At 39.9% G+C, this 20,344-nt stretch overlaps 1 protein-coding gene across 3 annotated transcripts in view; it reads right to left on the bottom strand.

Annotated features, from left to right (window-relative positions):
* Crebrf (CREB3 regulatory factor) overlaps positions 1–20,344 on the bottom strand; it is a 64,201-nt gene that overhangs the window by 13,712 nt on the left and 30,145 nt on the right. For all 3 annotated transcript variants that reach the window (XM_038326819.1, XM_038326820.1, XM_038326821.1), the window contains 4 exons: positions 6,049–6,246; positions 3,891–4,080; positions 1,934–2,007; positions 821–943 (listed from right to left, as the gene is read on the bottom strand). In XM_038326819.1, coding sequence (XP_038182747.1) covers positions 821–943; positions 1,934–2,007; positions 3,891–4,080; positions 6,049–6,246 — 585 coding nt within the window. The remainder of the gene's footprint in view (positions 1–820; positions 944–1,933; positions 2,008–3,890; positions 4,081–6,048; positions 6,247–20,344) is intronic.

The raw sequence follows: 20,344 nt of genomic DNA, 5'->3' as shown, positions 1-20,344 counted from the left end.
AAAAGTAATTTTATGATATTAAGTTCTCCCTCAAACTAACACATGAAAACTGGGATGCTTTTAAAGAATACTGGAAGTTCTTTGAAAGAATACATAAAATCAGCTGGGGTGGTGGTGGCACACACCTTTAATCCCAGCACTTGGGAAGCAGAGGCAGGCAGATCTCTGTGAGTTTGAGGCTAACCTGGTCTAAAAGAGCTAGTTCCAGGACAGGCTCCAAAGCTATGGAGAAACCCTGTCTCGAAAAAAAACCAAAAAAAAAAAAAGATGGCTGCCATAAAATCATCCATCTACTTAGGTCAAACAAACTGCCTTACTGCTTTCTGTGTGCAATTTCACAGGCAAACAGTGACTGTCTAGGAAAGTACTTGTTTTTGGACCTATTTCTCATCTGAGACTGTTTTTGATTATACTTAAGATGAACACTAGCCTTTTACTGTGACATGTCTGGGGCTTTCTGGGACAGCAATAAGCTGTGCAGCCCTCATGAGTCACTCTTAGTGCATCTGAGCTCCTGGCCCTGCAGTATCTCATATGTCCTAGTCATTCCTCCCACAAGCCACCAATCAGCCTGGCCTCTCTAGTCCTTTCCACTGTGTACAACCTGGTCAGGGATGAGAATCCAGAGGCACAAGTTTGTTAGGCTCTCATAAAAATAGTAACAGAGATAAATCCCGGGGCCAGGGGTGGTGGTGGTGATGATGAGGCAGGAATGAAGTGGGGAGAGCACTGAGAACATGCGTTTCTTTAAAATGAAAGAACTCGTTGACTCTGGCACCACACAGTGCAAGCGGTTGTTATCTAATAATGTTCTCCTTACCGAGTGTGTCCTTAATGAGGATTTCAAGTTTCTGCCCCATGCTGGGTCCTTTCTCTTCTCTTGGATTCTGAACTCGGTTTACAATGTCTTGTTTGATGGAGTTGATTACAAACAATAAATTGTCTAGAAGACAGAAGCAAACACTTAGAATATGTCACTAACAAGGGGGAGTTTGCTTTTAATTATGTAACAAACTATATTCGATAAAAAGGAAGGGCTATGCACACGGCTCAGGGGTTGAACACTCACCTCACTAGCATGCACAAGCCCAGGTTGGATTTTTAACTATGTAAAAAATAAATAAGAAAGCAACAAAATAACCTAGAATATGAGGTGTGTCAAAAATATGAATTCTGTTGGATATGATCTTTAACTCAATACTCAGAAAACAGAAGCACAAGGATGGATGTCTGTAAGTGTGTGGCTAGCCTGGTCTATAACAGCAAATTCTAGGCTAGCTAAGCCTACAACGTTGAGATACTCAACAATGGCAAAATAAAAAAAAATTAAAAAAGAAGGAAGGAGAGAAAGAAAAGAAAAAGAGGAGTCTTAAGTTCTCATGCAATTCATAAGATCTAAGAAATCCCAGATATCTGTATTTTAATATAGAGGGATTTCAATGTGTAACCAATGTGAACAACACAGACCTACAAAAATCCACACAACTGAAGTGAAGGGAAATAGTAAAAATCAATAGGCCACACTCGCTAACCTAGAAATACAAGCACAACAAGGAAAACTGGACCATGAATTAGCATATGTCAACAGTAGTGTCATCTGTCTAAGGAACCACAAATCTTGTCACTCTTGAAGACAAGAATGAATTGACAGTGGGCATGTGACTTTCTAAATAGATAAATGCAAATGAGGAGAGCCAACCTGGACGGTGATGGCACACACCTTTAATCCCAGCACTTGGGAGGCAGAGGCAGGTGAATCTCTGTGAGTTTCAGGCCAGCCTGGTTTACACAGTGAGTTCCAGGACAACTGTGGCTGTGCTGTCTCAAACCCTCTTCTCTCACAAAAGAACAAAAGAGGAGAGCCAAATAGTATGCTCAAGAAGGAGAATATGCAAACCAAGGAGAAAGAGTGAAGCTAAAGACTGGGGCTTACCATATTCAGTGTTGAGGCCCCACAACTTCACTTTATTAGCTTCATATTGGGCTTTCTTCTTTAGTCTACAAGCTCTGTGAAAGGAAGAGCTACTATCAGTTTATTTTTCATTTTAAGAGCTGTCAAAATATATTTCCACAAATAGAAGATTTTTTTTAAAAAAAGAATGATAGCTATTATTGAACACCTTTCTTTGAAATTGCCTTCTTTTTCTTCTTGTATGTGTGTGCATGCATTAGAGAGTGTGCATGAGTATGTGGGTGTGTGTGTGTACATGCATATTAGAGAGCAAGAGAGTGTATGTGAAGGTGTGCATGCGTGGAGGTCAGAGGACAGTTTTAGAAGTTGGTTCTCTTATTCTACTGTGGGATCTGGGGACCACACCTGCTTCATGAAGTTTGTTCAGCAAGTACTTATACTTGCTGAAGTCACCTCTCTAGCATCAATAAGGCGTTTTTTAAAAATTTATTTTTATTTACATGTATGTCGATATTGAGTAAAAAGCCTTATGGATCCTTGTGGAGCTGGAGTTATAGGCAGTTTTGAGCACCATGTGGGTGCTGGGAACAGAATTTAGGTGTTCCCTGGAAGAGCAAATATTCTTATCCTCTAACCCATTTCTCCAGTCCCTAAATGTTTCTAATAGTAACTCTAAGTCACTTGTTTAATGATATCTATCAAAGAACTGAATTATAAAGCACACATCGCCATTTATCCAAATCAACATTTAAAAATTAAGCACACATTCAAAAACTAGAGCTGTTATGTAGATACTTATTAAAGTGACTTTAACAAAATAAGCAAATAACAACAGACAACACTCCAATTGTTGTACAAGATTTGAAGAAAGTAAAGCCACATCTGTCGTGGTGGATGTAAAACACTTCTCAGTTACTCTGGAAAGCAGCATGGTTGATAGCTTTTTTTTTTACAAAGATAAAGCATACGATATAGACCTGGGCATTTATCCAAAAGGAATGTAACTCATACCCACACAAACACCTGTAAGTCAATGTTTACAGCAGCTTTATTCAAACATGCCAAAAACTGGAAGGAACTCAAAGGTCCTTCACAGCAGGTAAGTAGATAAACTGTGTGATATTCCTATAAAGACTGACTATACAGTAATAAAAGAAATCAGTAGCCCACCATTAGAGACGCCATGGTTGCATCACATTAAGCTAAAGACAGACAGACTCTGACTACTACAGTACATTATCCCTGTGACATTCTGGAAAAGGATAGATCACTATGAGATATTGTTAATTTAAAAAGAAGAGGAAGAGGAAGAGGAGGAAGAAGAAAAATCAACAGGATCTTGAGAGATGGCTCAGCAGTTCAAAGCACTGGCTGTTCTTCTAGAGCTCCCTGCGTTCAATTCCCAGCACCCATCCAGTGTCACACAATCATCTGTGGATCTAACACTCTCTTCGGGCTTCTGTGGACACCAGGCCTGCAAGTGGTATGTGGACAAACATACAGGCAAAACACCCATAAATAAATAGATCAATGAATAAAATAGATCAATGGTTGTGAAAGGCCTAGGGTGAGGAATTTGTTTTTTATCATTTTCTAAGGTGATAAAATGTTAATGTATCTCATCTTGACCATGTTGGTGATTATATAGTTATTATGTTCCTCAAGATCATAATATCATACCTAAATGGATGAATTTTACTTTTAACTATCTTCAATCAACCTCACTTACCAAAAAAGCAAACCTGAGTTTTAAGGCTTTTACGTTATACCATAATACAATGCACTGACTCTGTCTGCCTCATCCCCAATACTTTTACCTAAGAGCATAAATGCCATCTTCACTTAAAGCATCAACAAACCTTGCTATAGTAGCTATTTAGCAAATAATTTCTGAAAGTCACCTGTTCTACAAAATCTCAAGGTCTAATCTTACCTAGAGACTAATCACATGGGTGAGGTGAACATCATTAGAATTTACCTGGAAGCCAGTTTATTTTTTTCCTTCCTTGACCTTGGCCGGGCTGTTAAGGGAAGCTCACTGACTGGAGTCAGGTCACTAATCACCTTATTCAGCTTTCGCAGTTCATTACCAATCTGGAGCAGTTTTTTAGGGTTTGGAGTCAGGTCTTCCACATCAGTTCTCCGTGACTTCTTAACTGCATATTTCCCTACAGGTCATTTGAAGGGAGTTTAAGTTAGATCATTTTAGTGAACAAGGCATGCAATTTCTATAGTCACCACCAGTCACTTTTCATTTTAGATGCCCTGGCACATTTCAGGAGATACAGAATGTTTAACTTCCTAACTTAGATGGGCTAGTCTCTCCCTGTCTAGTCCTGCTGCTAGAGAAATGGAAGTACCCTAGGGATACATCTCAGTGAGTGGCAGAATTACTGACTGGATGCATGAAGCCCTGGACTAAACACTGTATCCGTGCTGCTCTCCTCTAGGTTTGAATCCCAGTATAACAGAGTCCTAACTCTCTACATAGAAGGACTAAGTATCTGACATCTCAGACTGGAAAAGGAGTTCAACAGTACACAAAAATCCAGGTAAGTTTACCTAAACCAAGTCATGATTCTAAGAATAAATTAGGTGTTAGACAAAATAAAGGGAGGGGGTCACCTTGTTTTAAAAGCTCTTCTTCAGCTTCCTCCTTCACTTCCCTCTCTTCTCTCCATCTCTTAAATGCCCAACCCAGTGAACCCCAGGGCCTCACACATACTAGGTAAGCATGACCACTGAGCCAAACCCCAGCCCCAGTTCATTCTGCTCAAGTATTACCGTATGCCCAACAGTTTTCTTAAGACTCATCACAAGCTACCTGGAATTATTGACTGGACTTTATTTTTTCATTTCTGTTTTTTTAAAAGTCTGGATATAAAAATTCACTGGAAGGTAGTATAGATCTGGGACTAGAAAAACAAGGCCCCAGTATCAGAGAGACTGGGGGTCAATTCTTGTCTTCCAAAATGCTCAGCCAGTGAAGTTTGCGGCATGAGTGTGCACTCTTTACTGATCTCATTCATACCGTCTCTCTGTCTTTTTGGCAGACTATCTGGAGCTACTGTGAAAACAATAGAAGAAATTCTGTTTAATCACAGCTTTCTGGATTCATAATTCCAGTCCTGATCTACTGTACTAGGTAGTTTTGTATGTCAACTTGACAGAAGTTAGAGTCATTAGAGAAGCAGCAGCCTCGGCTGAGAAAATGTCTCCATGAGATCCAGCTGTAAGGTGTGTACTTAGTGATCAATGGAGGAGGGCCCAGCCCAGTGTGGGTGGGGTCATCCCTGAGCTGCGGTTCCTGGGTTCTGTAAGAAAGGTTGAGTAAACCATATAGAGCAAGTAGGCAGCACTCCTCCATAGCCTCTGCATCAGCTCCTACCTCCAGAATCCTACCCTGTTTGAGTTCCTGTCCTGATTTCCTTCAGTGATGATTAGCAATGCTAAAATGCAACCCTTTCCTCCACAACTTGCCTTTTGGTCATGGTGTTTCCTCACAGCAATAGAAACCCTAACTAAGATATCTACTGAAACCATTAACTTCTCCTGATTTCTATAAACTCCCCTTCTCCACTTTCCCCTTTTATTTTCTTTCCATCACCTTTTACAGTTCAACCTCCCCATTAAATTAAGTCTGCGGTAGAAGAAAATGAAAGAGAGTGATGAGGAAGTTCTGCTTTCTCCCTAGTGTGCTGCTTGTTTTTAGACAGGTCAAGAAGCAGCAGTCTCTTGGCCATTTCTTGGAGTAAGTGGAGGAACAGGGGACCAGAAATGATGGCTCTCCACCCCGACGGAAGCTTTGTGTAAGAAGGAGCAATTGTGACTAAAAAGCTCTCTTCAATGCCCTCTCTAGCTGGCTGTGAAGGGCTGAAAACCCAAGCACACTAAGCATTACGGTACATTATCTCTGTTTACAGTGACACCAGACAAGTATGGTGGCATATACCTATAGTCCTACAATCTGGAAGAAAGAGGCAGAGGGATTCAAAGCTCAAGGCCACACTGGGTTACAGAATTAAGAGGTCAGACTAGATTACATACCAAGACCCCATCTCAAAGGCTCAAAATAAAAATACCTCCACCCCCCAAAAGTGAGAAATGGGCACTAAATATTTCTGAACCCCTCTTACCAGGATGTAAACCATTTCTCTGGTATATATTACTTGGCAAGGTGTCTCGGTTCCACTCAGATGGCCTCAGAATGCTCTCTTGTTGTGATTGTGTAAGTTGTTCACTGTATTCCCAGAAGTATCTTCTCTTCCCTCTCTTCCGAGAAGTTGCGGAGGAAGCCATCTCCTTTAAGTCCTCTACAGAGTCGTTTTCAAAGCCTTAAAAAAAATGATCCCACAACATCAAGCTCCATACATTCACTAAGTCTCTCAGAACAAATGAAAAGATCCTTCTATTGGTAACTTGAGACATTGTCTTTCATCTGAAGCACAACTAACATGTTAAAAACACTAAATCAAGTTTGTACAGTCCAGTATGTAAATCTCAAACTCATAAACATACAGAAATTAATAAACATTAATATAACATATATTAATAAACTACACAGCTCTCTGACACGTGCTTCCCTTTGGTTTCGGAATTTAGCATGAGATACTGTGATGGAGGAGAGTTATCTGTCTATGTGTTACTTTCATTAGTCAATAAAGAAATTGCCTTGGCCCTTTAATAGGACAGGAAATTAGGTAGGTGGAGTAGACAGAACAGAATTCTGGGAGAGAGAAGGCAGACGCTTCAGGCAGTCGCCATAGTCAGTCACCATGCTTCTCCTCTCCAAGACAGATGCAGGTTAAGATCTCTCCTGGTAAGCGACCACCTCGTGGTGCTACAGATTACTAAATATGGGTTAAAGCAAGATGTGAGAATTAGCCAATAAGAGGCTGAAACTAATGGGCCAGGCAGTGTTTAAAAGAATACAGTTTCTGTGTAATTATTTAAGGGCATAAGCTAGCCAGGCGGCTGGGAACGGGGTGGCGGGAACACAGCCCGCTGCTCCTTCTATAATACTGCAGTATCATCACATGATTAAGAAGATAATTAAATACAACTGTAGGACTCAAAGTGCCTTTATACTAAGAAACTCATAAAAGATGGACCAGGCACCACAACAGAAACATAACTTTGCTGATGTCTGGCTTTTTAAAAACCAAGTATGGTCTACAAGAGCTAGTTCCAGGACAGGCTCTAAGAAAGCTGCAGAGAAACCCTGTCTCGAAAAACCAAAAAAAGAAAAAAGAAAAAAAAAAAAAAAAAAAAAGAAAAAAAAAAAAAAAAACCAAGTATGCTGGATGTCTCTCTAACTCTGTTCAGATGATGCAAAGCTTGGAAGAGAAGCCACCACTGGTGCTACACACTGGCCCTTCCACGGAAGTACTCACACACGTGTATAACTTGAATTGCTGGAAAGTTTAATGCTGTTGTCAAATATGGAAAAAATTATCCCATTTTACCATGTTGGTTTGGGGTTAGAAAGAACTGGTATAGAAGAGTTCAAGAACATTTATTCCATGTGTACAAGAGTACTGCACTGTACTAATTATGTAAGGTCTTATCTACATAAGGTTGGTTAAAGAAACTAATAGTCTATAAGTTAAAAAAAGGAGCCATTATAAAATGGTACTTAAGTACTGCACTGTGATTTCTACATGTCTGCTCACAAAGAGCTGTGCACACGGCTACAGTGCCATCCTAGCTTCATAAGCAGCCCTGATTTTCCTCTACATTTTATTCTACTCCTTTTGAAAAAGTACAAAATGACTAGCAAATAATGTACAGGTCCATTCTAGGTCATTCTTTAGTGGACTTGGTACTTCCTATACACTGAAGGGTTTATTTCCCTTACTAATGAGAAGTTCCTTAAAATACTTAATTCTGAGCTGCTGGGACCAAAATCAGTATAGGATGCCTAGTAACCTAAAATACCTTTAGAGAATGATCATTAATAGATAAACTCCACAAGGCAGTGGAAGTAGGGGGTGGGTACATGCCAAGTAAAATGACCACATTTTCCTTCTGAAACATGACTCTGGAACTATCCCTAGAAAGTGATAACACCTTTTTATTGGGGAAAAACTTTGAACATTAGAATTTTATCAAGGTTTCTTCAGAGTCACAATCAGGAGAGTATGATTCTATTTACATAAAATCTAGAAAAGACGGAAGGAGATCCAGTAGCTCTTGGGGGTTCAGGTGGAGTAAGAGTATGACTATAAGGGAATACAAAGGAATTTAGGGATAATCAAAGCAGTTTCTTTACCGACTGCGGAGGTTGTTACACAAATGACTACATGTATTTGTCAAAACTCATACAAACAAGGTCCTCTTACAGGGCACACTACAAGCAGAGTCGGTTTTATTGTGTGACAATTATACTTCAACAAACAGAATTTTAAAAAGAAATCTGGATTGTAACTCAGTGGTTGGGTACTTGCTTGGCATGTGTAAAGCTGAGGGTCTGTACTAAAAAAAAGATAAATATTTAAAAAAAGATGAATTCAAAGATTAAAAAAGATAAAGTCAAAGAGCAGGATGTCTCTGAGCAATGGTTCAGATAAACCTTGCACTTCATTCCGCATATTTACAGTACATTCCTGTGTGGTTAACAACAATAAATGCAATGTTAGGTTTCCTCCTTTTCCGACCCTCAAAAAGCGTATACCTACACAGAAATAAGGTCCATGCTACTGCTTATGCTGCATGTGCTTCACCTCACCACTAACCAAAGATGTCACAACCATCATACAGTTTCACAGTGCAGAACACACTGTGACAATGAAGCTTAGGTTCTTCTCTTAAAAAAAGAAGTGCATGGGCAAGTGAGATGATCACTTGCTATCCAACTTGAGCCTGACCCCAAGACCCACACGGTGTATAGAGAGAACTGACTGCTACAAATTGTCCTCTGACCTCTACATATTACTGTGGCATCTCCACATACACAATAAACAAATATAATGAAAATTTTTAAAACGGTGCACAAGATAAGTGTGTTGGGTACACAAATAATAGCTCTGACCTATTTATTTGTGCATATATTTTATTTTCAATTAAAGGATTTTACCTGTTGTAGTTTTCAACCCACCTTTAGAAAAGAGGCAAGGGCCACATTGTGCTACCAACAGACGCATTTTTAACTGGCGCTTGCTTCACAGTGGCTACACAAAAAAATTACTGGCTTATAGAGATCTCTCACCCTAAAACAGATGGATAACCAAAAACAATCCTGTCTCCCTACTAGCACCATTCATAACCAGTGTTTTACACATTTAATTTTACTCTAGTCCAAAGCAGAGGAACAGACTTTATTCCACTTCCTCAAGCAATTCCCTTTTCCCTCCATATTTCCATATGTTCCCTTAGACGGCATCTACCTCTGCCATCTAATCTTGCAGGTCGCAAGACACTTTTATTCACTCAATACTTGGGCAATTTATTTGACATTTCTAAGACTCCGGGAGGAAGAGATTGCCTCAGCTGCACAAGTTAACATGATGAGAGGGGCCTGGCATGATTAGCAGACCTGAGATGAGTCAGGTTTTATGACTCAAGGAGCCTTGCTCTGAGTCCACATCTTACTCCCCTGCCTAACTGGTTGAATGATCTAAAAGTCTTGCTAACTTTTAGATCATAGTCACGACAACATTTATTTCTTCATCCCATCTAAACCAAGTATTAGATTTACTTATGTGTTCAATCTTTTCTCAAGGAGCAATTAAGATGACAGCTTTCTGGCCCAGCCTTTGCTAGTAACATGTCCCATAAATTTATCACCACCCCACCACCAACTCACAGAGTGTCTCTAGCCATATGCTTTTCAATATAAAGAGCACGGTGACCAGGTAGAATGCAGAAAGATGACATGCTCACATCACTGATCTAACATTCTGGGCCATTCATTTGTCTCTCAAAATATGCCCTAAGAAAAACATTCCTATAACAGAAGTCTCACTACCACCACCACCCAAAAGAGTCTGTGGCTAAGTTAAGTTTTACAAAACTATGACCCTGTTTCTCTGGCTGGCCAAGCCACACGGCGCATAAGCATATGAAGAGACTTTGACAAAGACTAATGTAGTGGCGCACACCTTTAATCCCAGTACTCAAGCAAGCAGATCGCTGTGGGCTTGAGGACAGTCTGGTCTGCTATACAGAGGCCCTGTCTCAAAAAAGAAAGATAATAAAAGAGAGAGACCCTGAGAGGATCTGGGGAGGCTGCTCCATGGTAGTGTTAGCTACAGCGTACCATGCAGAAGGCCCAAGGTTCCATTCCCAGCACTGCAATGGTAGGGAGGTATTACTAAGAAATTCTAAGAGCAAATAAATCTGTACAACTTTAAATTCCATTAAGGTAAGGATTGTGTTAATCTCCATATAACTAATACCTAAAATACACAATGTCAAACATAAAACAGACACTAAAACATGTTTTGATAAATGATTTTTTTTTTCAACACAAGGTTTCTCTGTAGCTTTAGAGCCTGTCCTGGAACTCATCCTGTCGACCAGGCTGGTCTCGAACTCAGAGATCCGCCTGTCTCTGCCTCCCGAATGCTGGGATTAAAGCTGACAAATGATTTCTTGAGTCCCTTCTCCATCCCCCTTTTTTTTTCTGATCTATCACCACAATGATGTAACTCACTCCTTGCTGATATGATAAAAAGGAAGTTAAGGTTGGAGTGGTGGTGTTCACTTTATCATGGTACTTGGGAAGTGGAGGTGAGAGGATCAGGAGTTCAAAGTCAGTTATATACGAAGTCATAGGCTAGCCTGGACTATAGTAAATCATGTCTAAAAAACAAAACGATGACAACAAAAAGGAAGTTAAAAACGCCGTATTTACAAAATCCAAACCACACAGCTCTAGTTTGTGCAGACTACAGGTACAGTCGACTGTGAAAAATGCTTGGTGAGAATTACAAAATTTTAGGAGAGTGAGTTCTTGTTCTTGCCCATGTAATTTACAGCCCGAACAGTGGTAGCCAGTCTACAGCACAGATTCTATCAGCATTAGGCAGTCCAGAAGAGGGGCTGAAACTCTATTTTTGCTCCTCTCCTGGAACTTTGCAGGCTCATAAACTGCACGACCATTTGCCAAAAAAAAAAAAAAAAAAAAAAAAAACAGCCTCTGGGAGCTACTCATCACAAAAACTTTGAAAACCAATCACCCAACCCCAGACTAGTGCTCTGACAGGAATGTAACTAGCCTTGCTTTATTAAGTGAAAAATGCCTTCCTATTTCTCACCCACAATTTACTTTTTCAACTCTGAAGTTACTGTTCAAATCTTTCCTTCAAGAAAAGAAGTAATTTGCACACCAGAAAAAAATTAAAACCCAAATAACTTCTACAAAATTGTGTTAATTTTATGGTTCAAGTATGTCATTCACTGACATCTAGTGCTATGCCCAAGCACTAACCAAGAGTCACTTCAAGGCAACTGAAAATGAATGTATTTAAATGTCATATTCATCCAGACACTTATCAGGGTTATTACTTAGATTCAAGAAGAGAACACGTCTGCTAAGTGCCAGCTAATGCATAAAGTGACTGCCTACCTGCTTAAGAGGAGCAATCTCACAACCAGGGTTATGCTATGTGACCAGACAAACTACAAAACTTGTATTCTCTGTATCAATCAAAATTCTGAGAAAATGGAAATGATGATGTGAGGATTGAGAATAATTAGTTCATCCATATGATCTCAAAAATTTAAAATGCAAATCTAATTTGGTGAGCATGCCAGCATGGTCTATTAGAATCTCAAGGGAATAAACTGGAAAAAGGTAGAAGACAGCTATCTAAAGCTTCAGATAGTGGCTGCTGCAAATCTGTAACCTAAAAGGGAAGTAACACAGAAGAGGTCATTTCTCATCTTCCAGCTATGGTGGAACCAGTGTTAAGATGCAGCCTTCTATAAAGATCCTGATGGGGAAAGCCATCAACTCTGACGCTGTGGAAACCATAAAGGCCAAAGTCCCACACCTACACATTCAGGGCCAGCTCTACTGTGCTGCCCAGTTGAGGTGTAGGGCTACTCTCCTGTACAGGCTACTGTAGCTGATCAGGAGCAAGGACAGCCCTAATGCATGACCTCAGGGCCAGTTCTCCCATCTCAAGTGGGGGAATTCCCCCCTACACTACTACATGAAAGATTAAGTAATGTGGACAGCTCTCTTGCCTGTCTCAGGCATTGATGGGTGGGAGAAGATATGATTTTTAAAAGGCCCTTGTGGAGTCAAAAGCTTTCCCAGCCGGTGCACTGGCCCACACCTTTAATCCCGGCACTGAGACAGAGGCAGGTGGATCTCTGTGAGTTCAAGGACACCCTGGGTCTATATAGTGAGATTCAGAACAGCCAGAATTTTGTAGTGAGACCTTGTGTCAAGGGAAAAAAAAAAGTTTGCCCACCCAAGACCTTTGGTGAGCCGTACTCTCATAAAACACAGGACAAGAGTTACCAAGACTATATCCTAAAATCCAACAAGCACACTGACTAAAAACGTGAGAAAGTCTGCATCAGAACCAAAGAGTACTCAACAAGAAACGTATATGGAGTCAGAGTTGGCAAAAGCACACAGACATAGGTTCCAAGCAGTCTCAGACACTAGAAGAACCATCCAAAGACAGACCAATGACCTGTGAACCCTATCTGTGAGGGACCACATATCTGAGAGAGCAGGAAGGACCACTGAGAGTTGAGACTGCAACCTGCAATCAGGGCAGACTCCACACCCCACCAAGCTCTCCCCTTTACATTTAATACTTCTTTATTCAATACCCAGTGTCAATAGCAAAGTCAGTTCTGTCCTTCTGTTCTCTTACTCCTATTCCTTCAATTCTCTTCCCATTTTCTCCCCCCCCACCACCAAGTCTATATTCTTTGCCTTTTTATTTTCCATTTGATAGGTTTTCCCAAAGAATATAGGTTAGCCTGATTTGCCTCAATACCCTGATGTAACATGAGGCGGCTAGGCCTGCTTGTTTGGGTTTCTGTCCCAGCCGGTACCCCACAACTGTTTAGCCCCAAAGAAAATCTCACAAAGATCTCTATAAGTTATAAAGCTGATTGGTCCATTAGCTGTAGCCTCTCACTAACTCTCACATCTTGATTAACCCATTTTTCTGATCTATGTTAACCATGTGGCTCAGTACCTTTTTTGCAGTGGTGCAGATCACATCCTGCTGCTTTGGTGATCTGGGCAGGAGTGGGAGGAATCAACTTCCTCCTTCCCAGAATTTTCCTGTTCTCATTACATCATTTTTACTTCCTGTCTGGTTTTCCCACCTTTACCTCCTGCCTGGCCAATCAGCCTTTATTTAAAACATGAATGACAGAATACAGATAATTCTCCTGCACCACCCTGAGACCTGGGAATCTTTTAGATTATTTGATTGCATTTCTTTTTTTTTTCCTTCCTTCTTTTCTTTCTATTTTGTTTTTGTTTTTTAATTTCTGTTTTTTGAGACAAGGTTTCTCTGTATAGCCTTGGCTGTCCTGAAACTCGCTCTGTAGATCAGGCTGGCCTCAAACTCAGAGATCTGCCTGCCTCTGCCTCCAGAGTGCTAGGATTAAAAATGTGTGCCACCACTGCCTGGCCCTGACTGCATTTCTTTTTATTTATTTATACTGTATTTATTAGTGTTCCACATATATACCTGCATGCCAGAAGAGGGCATCAGATCCTATTACAGATGGTTATGAGCCACCATATGGTTGCTGGGAATTAAAACTCAGGACCTCTAGAAGAGCCGCCAGTGCTCTTAACTGCTGAGCCATCTCTCCAGCCCCCTGATTGCATTGCTTTACATCGTTCTTTTTCATTCTGCTTTAGGTAAACTGCCCCACTGTATTTACTTTTTTTATTTTACCTTCTCTATTTACTTTTCATTCTTCTATTTTTTCTTTATCAACCCAATACTAACTACTAACTCTTCTTTTCCCATTCTTACTCATCTGATAGAAACTAACATCTTCATTTGTCATGCTGTCAGTGTTCCCTATCTCCTAAAACAATAAGAGCTTAAGGGAAATTGTTACTTGGCTATTCCTATGAATTCACAGTGGGACTGTATTTTGCTCGTGACTTTTTCTGTAGACAGTATTTTATTTTCAGAAGTGCACCAAACAACAGTATAGCAGAGCAAAATGACATCTCAATCCTATCACAACCTAATCTCTTTCAAATGTTTTAAACACTCCTACTGAAAGAACCAGTGATTTTAAAAAGAAAAAAAAAAACAAAGATAAGCAACAACCTAATCCCTAGGCATATATCCCAATGCAAAAATATGAAAACAAACAAAAAGGGACACATGACCCCCTACAAAATTTACCATTCCCACAGTAATGCCCTCCAATGACATTGAATTAGATAAAATCCCAAAGAATTCCAGAGAACAATTATAAGTATGTTAAAGAGACAAAGAGGATTTAAAAAATTTCTGAATGAATTCTAAAAGAACACAAACTGCTAAGTGAAGAAGTCAACACAGGATTGTTTTTAAGTGATAAAAACATACTAAAGTAATTTATGACCACCAAACTAGCTCTACAGAAGGTATCTGGAGGAATGCTCTGAACTAAAGAGAAAGATAAATCCCATGGAGGGATCAGCCAGTCCTAGAAAGACACATATCGTATTTTCTCTCATTTGGGGTGCCTAGATTTTACACAAATACATAAACTATGTATGTATCTATAACATGAAAATACAAGTGACACTAGGAGAATAAGGGGAACTAAAAAGGAAGGGGAAGACTGGAAGTAAGGGACAGTAGTCAGGCAGTGGTTTTCAACTGATGCTGCCACCCTTTAATAAGTTCCTCATGATATGGAAATCCCAGATCATAAAATTATTTTTGTTGCTACTTCATAACTGTTATTCTGATACTGTTATGAATCATATTATCAATACTGGATATGTAGGACATCAGATATGCTATCCCCAAAGGGGTTACAACTCACAGGTTGAGAACTGCTGAGGTAAGGTATGAAGAGAATATATTCAGTATATATTCTTGTGTGTAGATGTGGGAGAGAGAGGGAGAATATGAATAAGAATATCAAAGAACTACAAACAAGGATTGGGAGTGTATTGCAGTGGTAGACCATTTCTCTAGCATATGTAAGTTCCTAGAGGTTTGTTCCCAGAACCTCAAAACTACATTCAGACAGTCAGACAACAAATTAAGTAGATCCTTACCTATCAACACTCGACAAAATTACAAAGTTAAGTGTGGTATGAAAATGCCTCTAATCCAGAACTTGGGAGAGTGAGACAGGAGGACACAAGTTCAATGCCAGACTGATGTACAAAGTAAACTTTAGGCAAAAAAGACCCTGATGTCCAAGTGAGATGGGAAGGTGGTCTATGACACTGTGGGTGCTAGACTTGGAAGATGAGAAGGTGGTTCATGGACTTGGAGCAGACTTTAAGCAACAAACTATCACTAAAGATAAAGACGAGCTGTGCATATTGATAAAAGGCAATTCATCAAGAAGATATAAAACTTATAAATGTACCCACATCAAAACACCTAACTATAAAAAGCAAATAGTAACATTACTGACAAGAAAAATGCGTGATTTAGTGGTGATGCACTTTAGTACTCCCATCTTTGCTAAGGGATAGATCAAAAAGATCAATAAGGGTACAGCAGACTTGAACAACATTAAAGCAAAATGGACATACACAGAAGCTTCCATCCCACAGCAGTGAACTACACATTCATTTAGAGAATAAAGAGCATTCTATAGGACAAACTGGAGCATTCTACAAGACAAAATGTCATGCTACAAAACTAGTATGAAAAACTTATGAAGAATGAAACATTTCTTTTTTATTTCTGACAATACACACACAAAAAACCAAGACAATAACAAAAACCAAAAGTATTTTAAGAATTTAATGGCAGGTATGATTTTTTTTGTCTGTAATCCCAGAATTCAACTGGCTGTGGCAGGAGAACTGAAAAACCTGTGCTACATAGCAAGTACCAGGCCAGTCAGGACAACACAGCAAGACCTTGCAGAAAGAGGGAAAACAGGAGGAGAGCAGATATGTACTACAGAACAACAGCAAGGACCAACTGAAGATCTTTTTCCTTTTAATTCTTTTTACACAAGTGTAGAGCACTGCATATTTAATGCACAAAAGTTGTTTGGTTTAGGAAGAGTTTAAGTAAAAAGTACCTTAAGTTTAATGTGAAGAAAAATAACAGAGGAAGAAGAGGAGGTGGTACAGAGAAGGAAATAAGAGAAGGTAGAAGAGAGAGGAGGGGGAGGAAGGAGAAAACGAGGAAGAGACTGAAGCAGAAGGAGAAGGCCATAGATCCACCTCAAATAAAAAAACTGATAGAAGAAAACATGGGGGAAGCTTCTTGATATTGATCTGGTTGATGAAGATCTTAGGGGTAAGACTCCACAAGCATAGGTGATGAACTAGAAACAGAGGAATGGGGTTTTAACAAACCAAAGAGCTTGAGAACAACAAAACCAACCAAAACAGTGAAGAGACAGCCTATAAAACAGAGTATGTATTAACAGAATATCCAACAGAGTTACTATCCAAATAAAAACCAAACTTAAAAATAGGATAAAGGACTTAAGTAGGTTATTTCCCCCAAAATATACAAATGATCAGCAAGTATATGAAAACTTTCTCAAGACTACTAATTATCAACAAAAATCAGAGAGGTACTATGCCACACTGGTCACAATGATTCATTTGAAGTTGGACAGCAACTGTTGACAAGGAGATGGGGAAGAGAAAACCCTTGTTTCATTGTCAGTAAAAGTGTAAGCTGGTATAGTCATTTTGGAAGTTCTTCAAAAAAAATTAAAATAACCTAGCATGTCAGCATAAACCTGTATTCCCAGGGCTCAGGAGGCTGTGCGGAAAGAGGACTCCAAGTCAGAGACCAGTCAAGATTATTACATACTTCAGTGCCAATCTAAAGTAGATAGCCAGACTGTAGCTCAAGAAAAGGCAGGCCAGAGCCTGTGGGATGTGGCTCAGTGGTACAGAACTTGCCTAGTACATGCAATGGCCAGGGTTTGATGTCCAGTATAGAAAAACAAAAGAAAAACAACAAGGAAACTTAAGGGCTACAGATATAGCTCAGCGGCAGAGTATAGTTGCCCAGCATAGAATATACAAGGCCTCGAGTTTGAGCACCAGCATCTAAAATAGCTAAATAAAAGTAAAAATACCAAATGATCCAACAACCCTACTTCTCTGAAAGATGGCTGGAGAAATGGCTCAGTTCTCAAGAGCACTTTCTGCTCTTTCTGAAGACCCAAGTTTGATTCCCAGTATCCAGGTCAGGAGGCTCACAACTGCCTGTAACTCCAAGTCCAGGGAATCTGACACCTCTGGCATCTGAAAGCACCTGATGTCAGGTGAACATACCCACATGCAGACACACCCCACATAACTAAAATTTTTTAAATTTATTTTGCGTGTATGAGTATTCTGCCTGCGTGTACACATGCATACCACATGTGTACCTGGTGTTCAAAGAGGTCAGAGGAGGGCACTGGACATCCTAAACTGGAGTTACAAATGGTTATGAGCCACTGCTTGGGTGCTGAGAGCTAAGTCCAGGTCCTCTGCAAGAGCAACAAAAATGCTCCTAATCCTTAAGCCATCTTTCTAGCCTCTCGCAAACATAATTTAAAATAATAAAAATAAATCTCTTTTCTGGTTTGTTTTAAAAGACCATGTGTGTACCTTTAACCTCAGCACTCAGGAGGCAGAAACATGGAGATCTCCTGTGAGGTGAAGGCAAGGCTGGTTTGCACAGAGAGTTCAGATCAGTCAGGGATACATACTAAGATCATGTCTCAAAAAAAAAAAAAAAAAGAGAAAGCTCTTAAAATCTACATGCACTCCTATATTCACCACACTCCCTAACATCCGAGGCGAAGGTAGAGATACAAAACTTTATGTATGCAAATATATACAATATTACTATTTTTTTAAAAAAGATTTATTTATTTTTAATTGATTTATTATGTATATAGTGTTTTGGGCACCAGATCTCATTATAGATGGGTGTGAGCTATCATGTGTTTGCTGGGACTTGAACTCAGGACCTCCAGAACAGCAGTCAGTTCTTTTAACCTCTGAGCCATCTCTCCAGCCCAAGACTGATTGATTGATTGATTGATTGATTGATTCAGTGTTCTGCCTACATGTGTCCCTGAAGGCCAGAAGAGGGCACCAACTCTCATTACAGATGGTTGTGAGCATATGTGGTTGCCAGGAATTGAACTCAGGACCTTTGGAAGAGCAGGCAAAGCTCTTAACCACTGAACCATCTCTCCAGCCCCTATATTACTTATCCTTTAAGGCTTACATTTATGATAAGATGAATTTACTTGTGATGCCAAGTAAAGTAGCACAGGCAGAGAAAGACAACTGCAAAGTCTTCACATGTGGAATCTAAAGTCAAGCATAGAGAAGTAGAGAGCACGTTTGCCAGGTGCTAGAGACCTGTGGCCTGTGAAGTGTTGGTCAAAGAGCAATTTCTGTTTTGCAGAGTAAGTCTAGAGATCTAATTTACAGACAGCATAGAACATGTAATTAATACTATACTGCTGGGCTGGAGAGATGGCTCAGAGGTTAGGAGCACTGGCTGCTCTTCCAGAGGTTCTGAGTTTAATTCCCAGTAACCACATGGTGGCTCACAACCATCTATAATGAGATCTGGTGCCCTCTTACGACATGCAGGCAGAATACTGTATACATAATAAACAAATAAAAGCTGGGCAGTGGTGGCGCACGCCTTTAAAAAAAATACTATACTGCTAACAGAGTAGGTCTCAAAAAAAGAAAATTAAGTCAAGTGGTAGGTGTTAATTAGTATGTGATAACCACAATATAATAAATACATATCCGCCGGGCGGTGGTGGCGCACACCTTTAATCCTAGCACTCAGGAGACAGAGGCAGGCAGATCTCTGTGAATTCAGTCAGTCTGGTCTACATAGTGAGTTCCAGGACAGGTTCCAAAACTACACAGAGAAACCCTGTCTTGAAACACCTTCCCCCCCAAAAATGAAGAAGAAAACCTACCCAAATCAAACAACTTGTGGTATCAAATAAATCTAAGCACCCGAATTTTAAAAAAAAAATTCTAAACAGGGAAAAACTTTCATAAATAAAAGTGCTTTGGAAGGATATAGCTCAGTGGTAGGCTTACCTAGCATGTGTGAAGGCCAAGGTTTAACCCAACACTGCAGCAGCCATACCCACCCACTCGTGCATGCATAGTGCTGCACTAGCTATGACATAGTTACTGTCCATAGTTTCAGAATAATGTCAACATTTAGAGTGCCTGAAATGCCAGCAATCACCATTTTAAACAAAGGGGCTCGTTGATAATTTATGAAGTTTCATTTTTATCTGGTTTTATGCAGAATTGTTAGTATCAAAACTAATTTTGAATAGGGTGGTAGTGGCACATGCCTTTAATCCCAGCACTTGGGAAGCAGAGGCAGGAGGATCTCTGTGAGTTCAAGGCCAGCCTGGTCTATAAGAGCTAGTTCCACGACAGGCTCCGAAGCTACAGAGAAACCCTAAACTAATTTTGAAGCAAGTAACTTTTGCTTAAACTTTACTTCTTTGTGCATTTTTAACTGTGTGTCACTTGGCCATAAGATTTTTATAAATAGTGTCAGACAATAGTAGCTACAGTCCAAACATGTAGATGTTAAGGTGAAGCAGCTCCCCACGGAGTCTGTTTCTTTTTCTCTTTCATTTATATGTACTGTACACTGAATGAAGCATCCTCCTTCATGTTCTTCAAGCTGTATTTTTTCTATTTGTTGTTTTTATTTAATTTTTTATAATTCATTTATTTGTATTTTATGTACATTGGTGTTCTGCCTGCATGTCTATCTGTGTAAGGGTGCTGGATGCCCTGGTACAGGAGTTATAGACAGTTATGAGCTGCCATGTGGGTGCTGGGAATTGAACCCATGTCCAGCTCCCAACCACTAAGCCATCTCTTCAGCTCCTATTGGTTGCTTTTTAGAAGCAGGCTCTCATTATGTAGTCTGACTGACCTGGAACCAACTACATAGACCAGCCTGACCTCAAACTTCTGGTGATCCTCCTGCCCCTATCTCCAAGTGTTGGGGTTATAGGCATGCACCACATCTGGTATAGTATGAATTTTCTTACTAAAATACAGCAGACACAAAGAAAAGGCTTGCCTTCAAACTGTTCACTAAGGTTTTTGCTAGTATGAGTGATAAGAGCTGACATCACTTGGTTCACTATTCTACATGCACCTTAGTCACAGGAGGAGGACAAGCAAAACAGAGCAATGTATTTTAAATCTTCACTTAAGTGTTCAAGAGGGAGGCAAAGTAGGTCACTTAACAAAAAATGATTAAAAGTACTCAAAGAATC

The sequence above is a fragment of the Arvicola amphibius genome, chromosome 4 (genome assembly GCF_903992535.2).
Source record: "Arvicola amphibius chromosome 4, mArvAmp1.2, whole genome shotgun sequence".
NCBI lineage: Eukaryota > Metazoa > Chordata > Mammalia > Rodentia > Cricetidae > Arvicola > Arvicola amphibius.
This window is presented reverse-complemented; position numbering and strand designations above follow the sequence as displayed.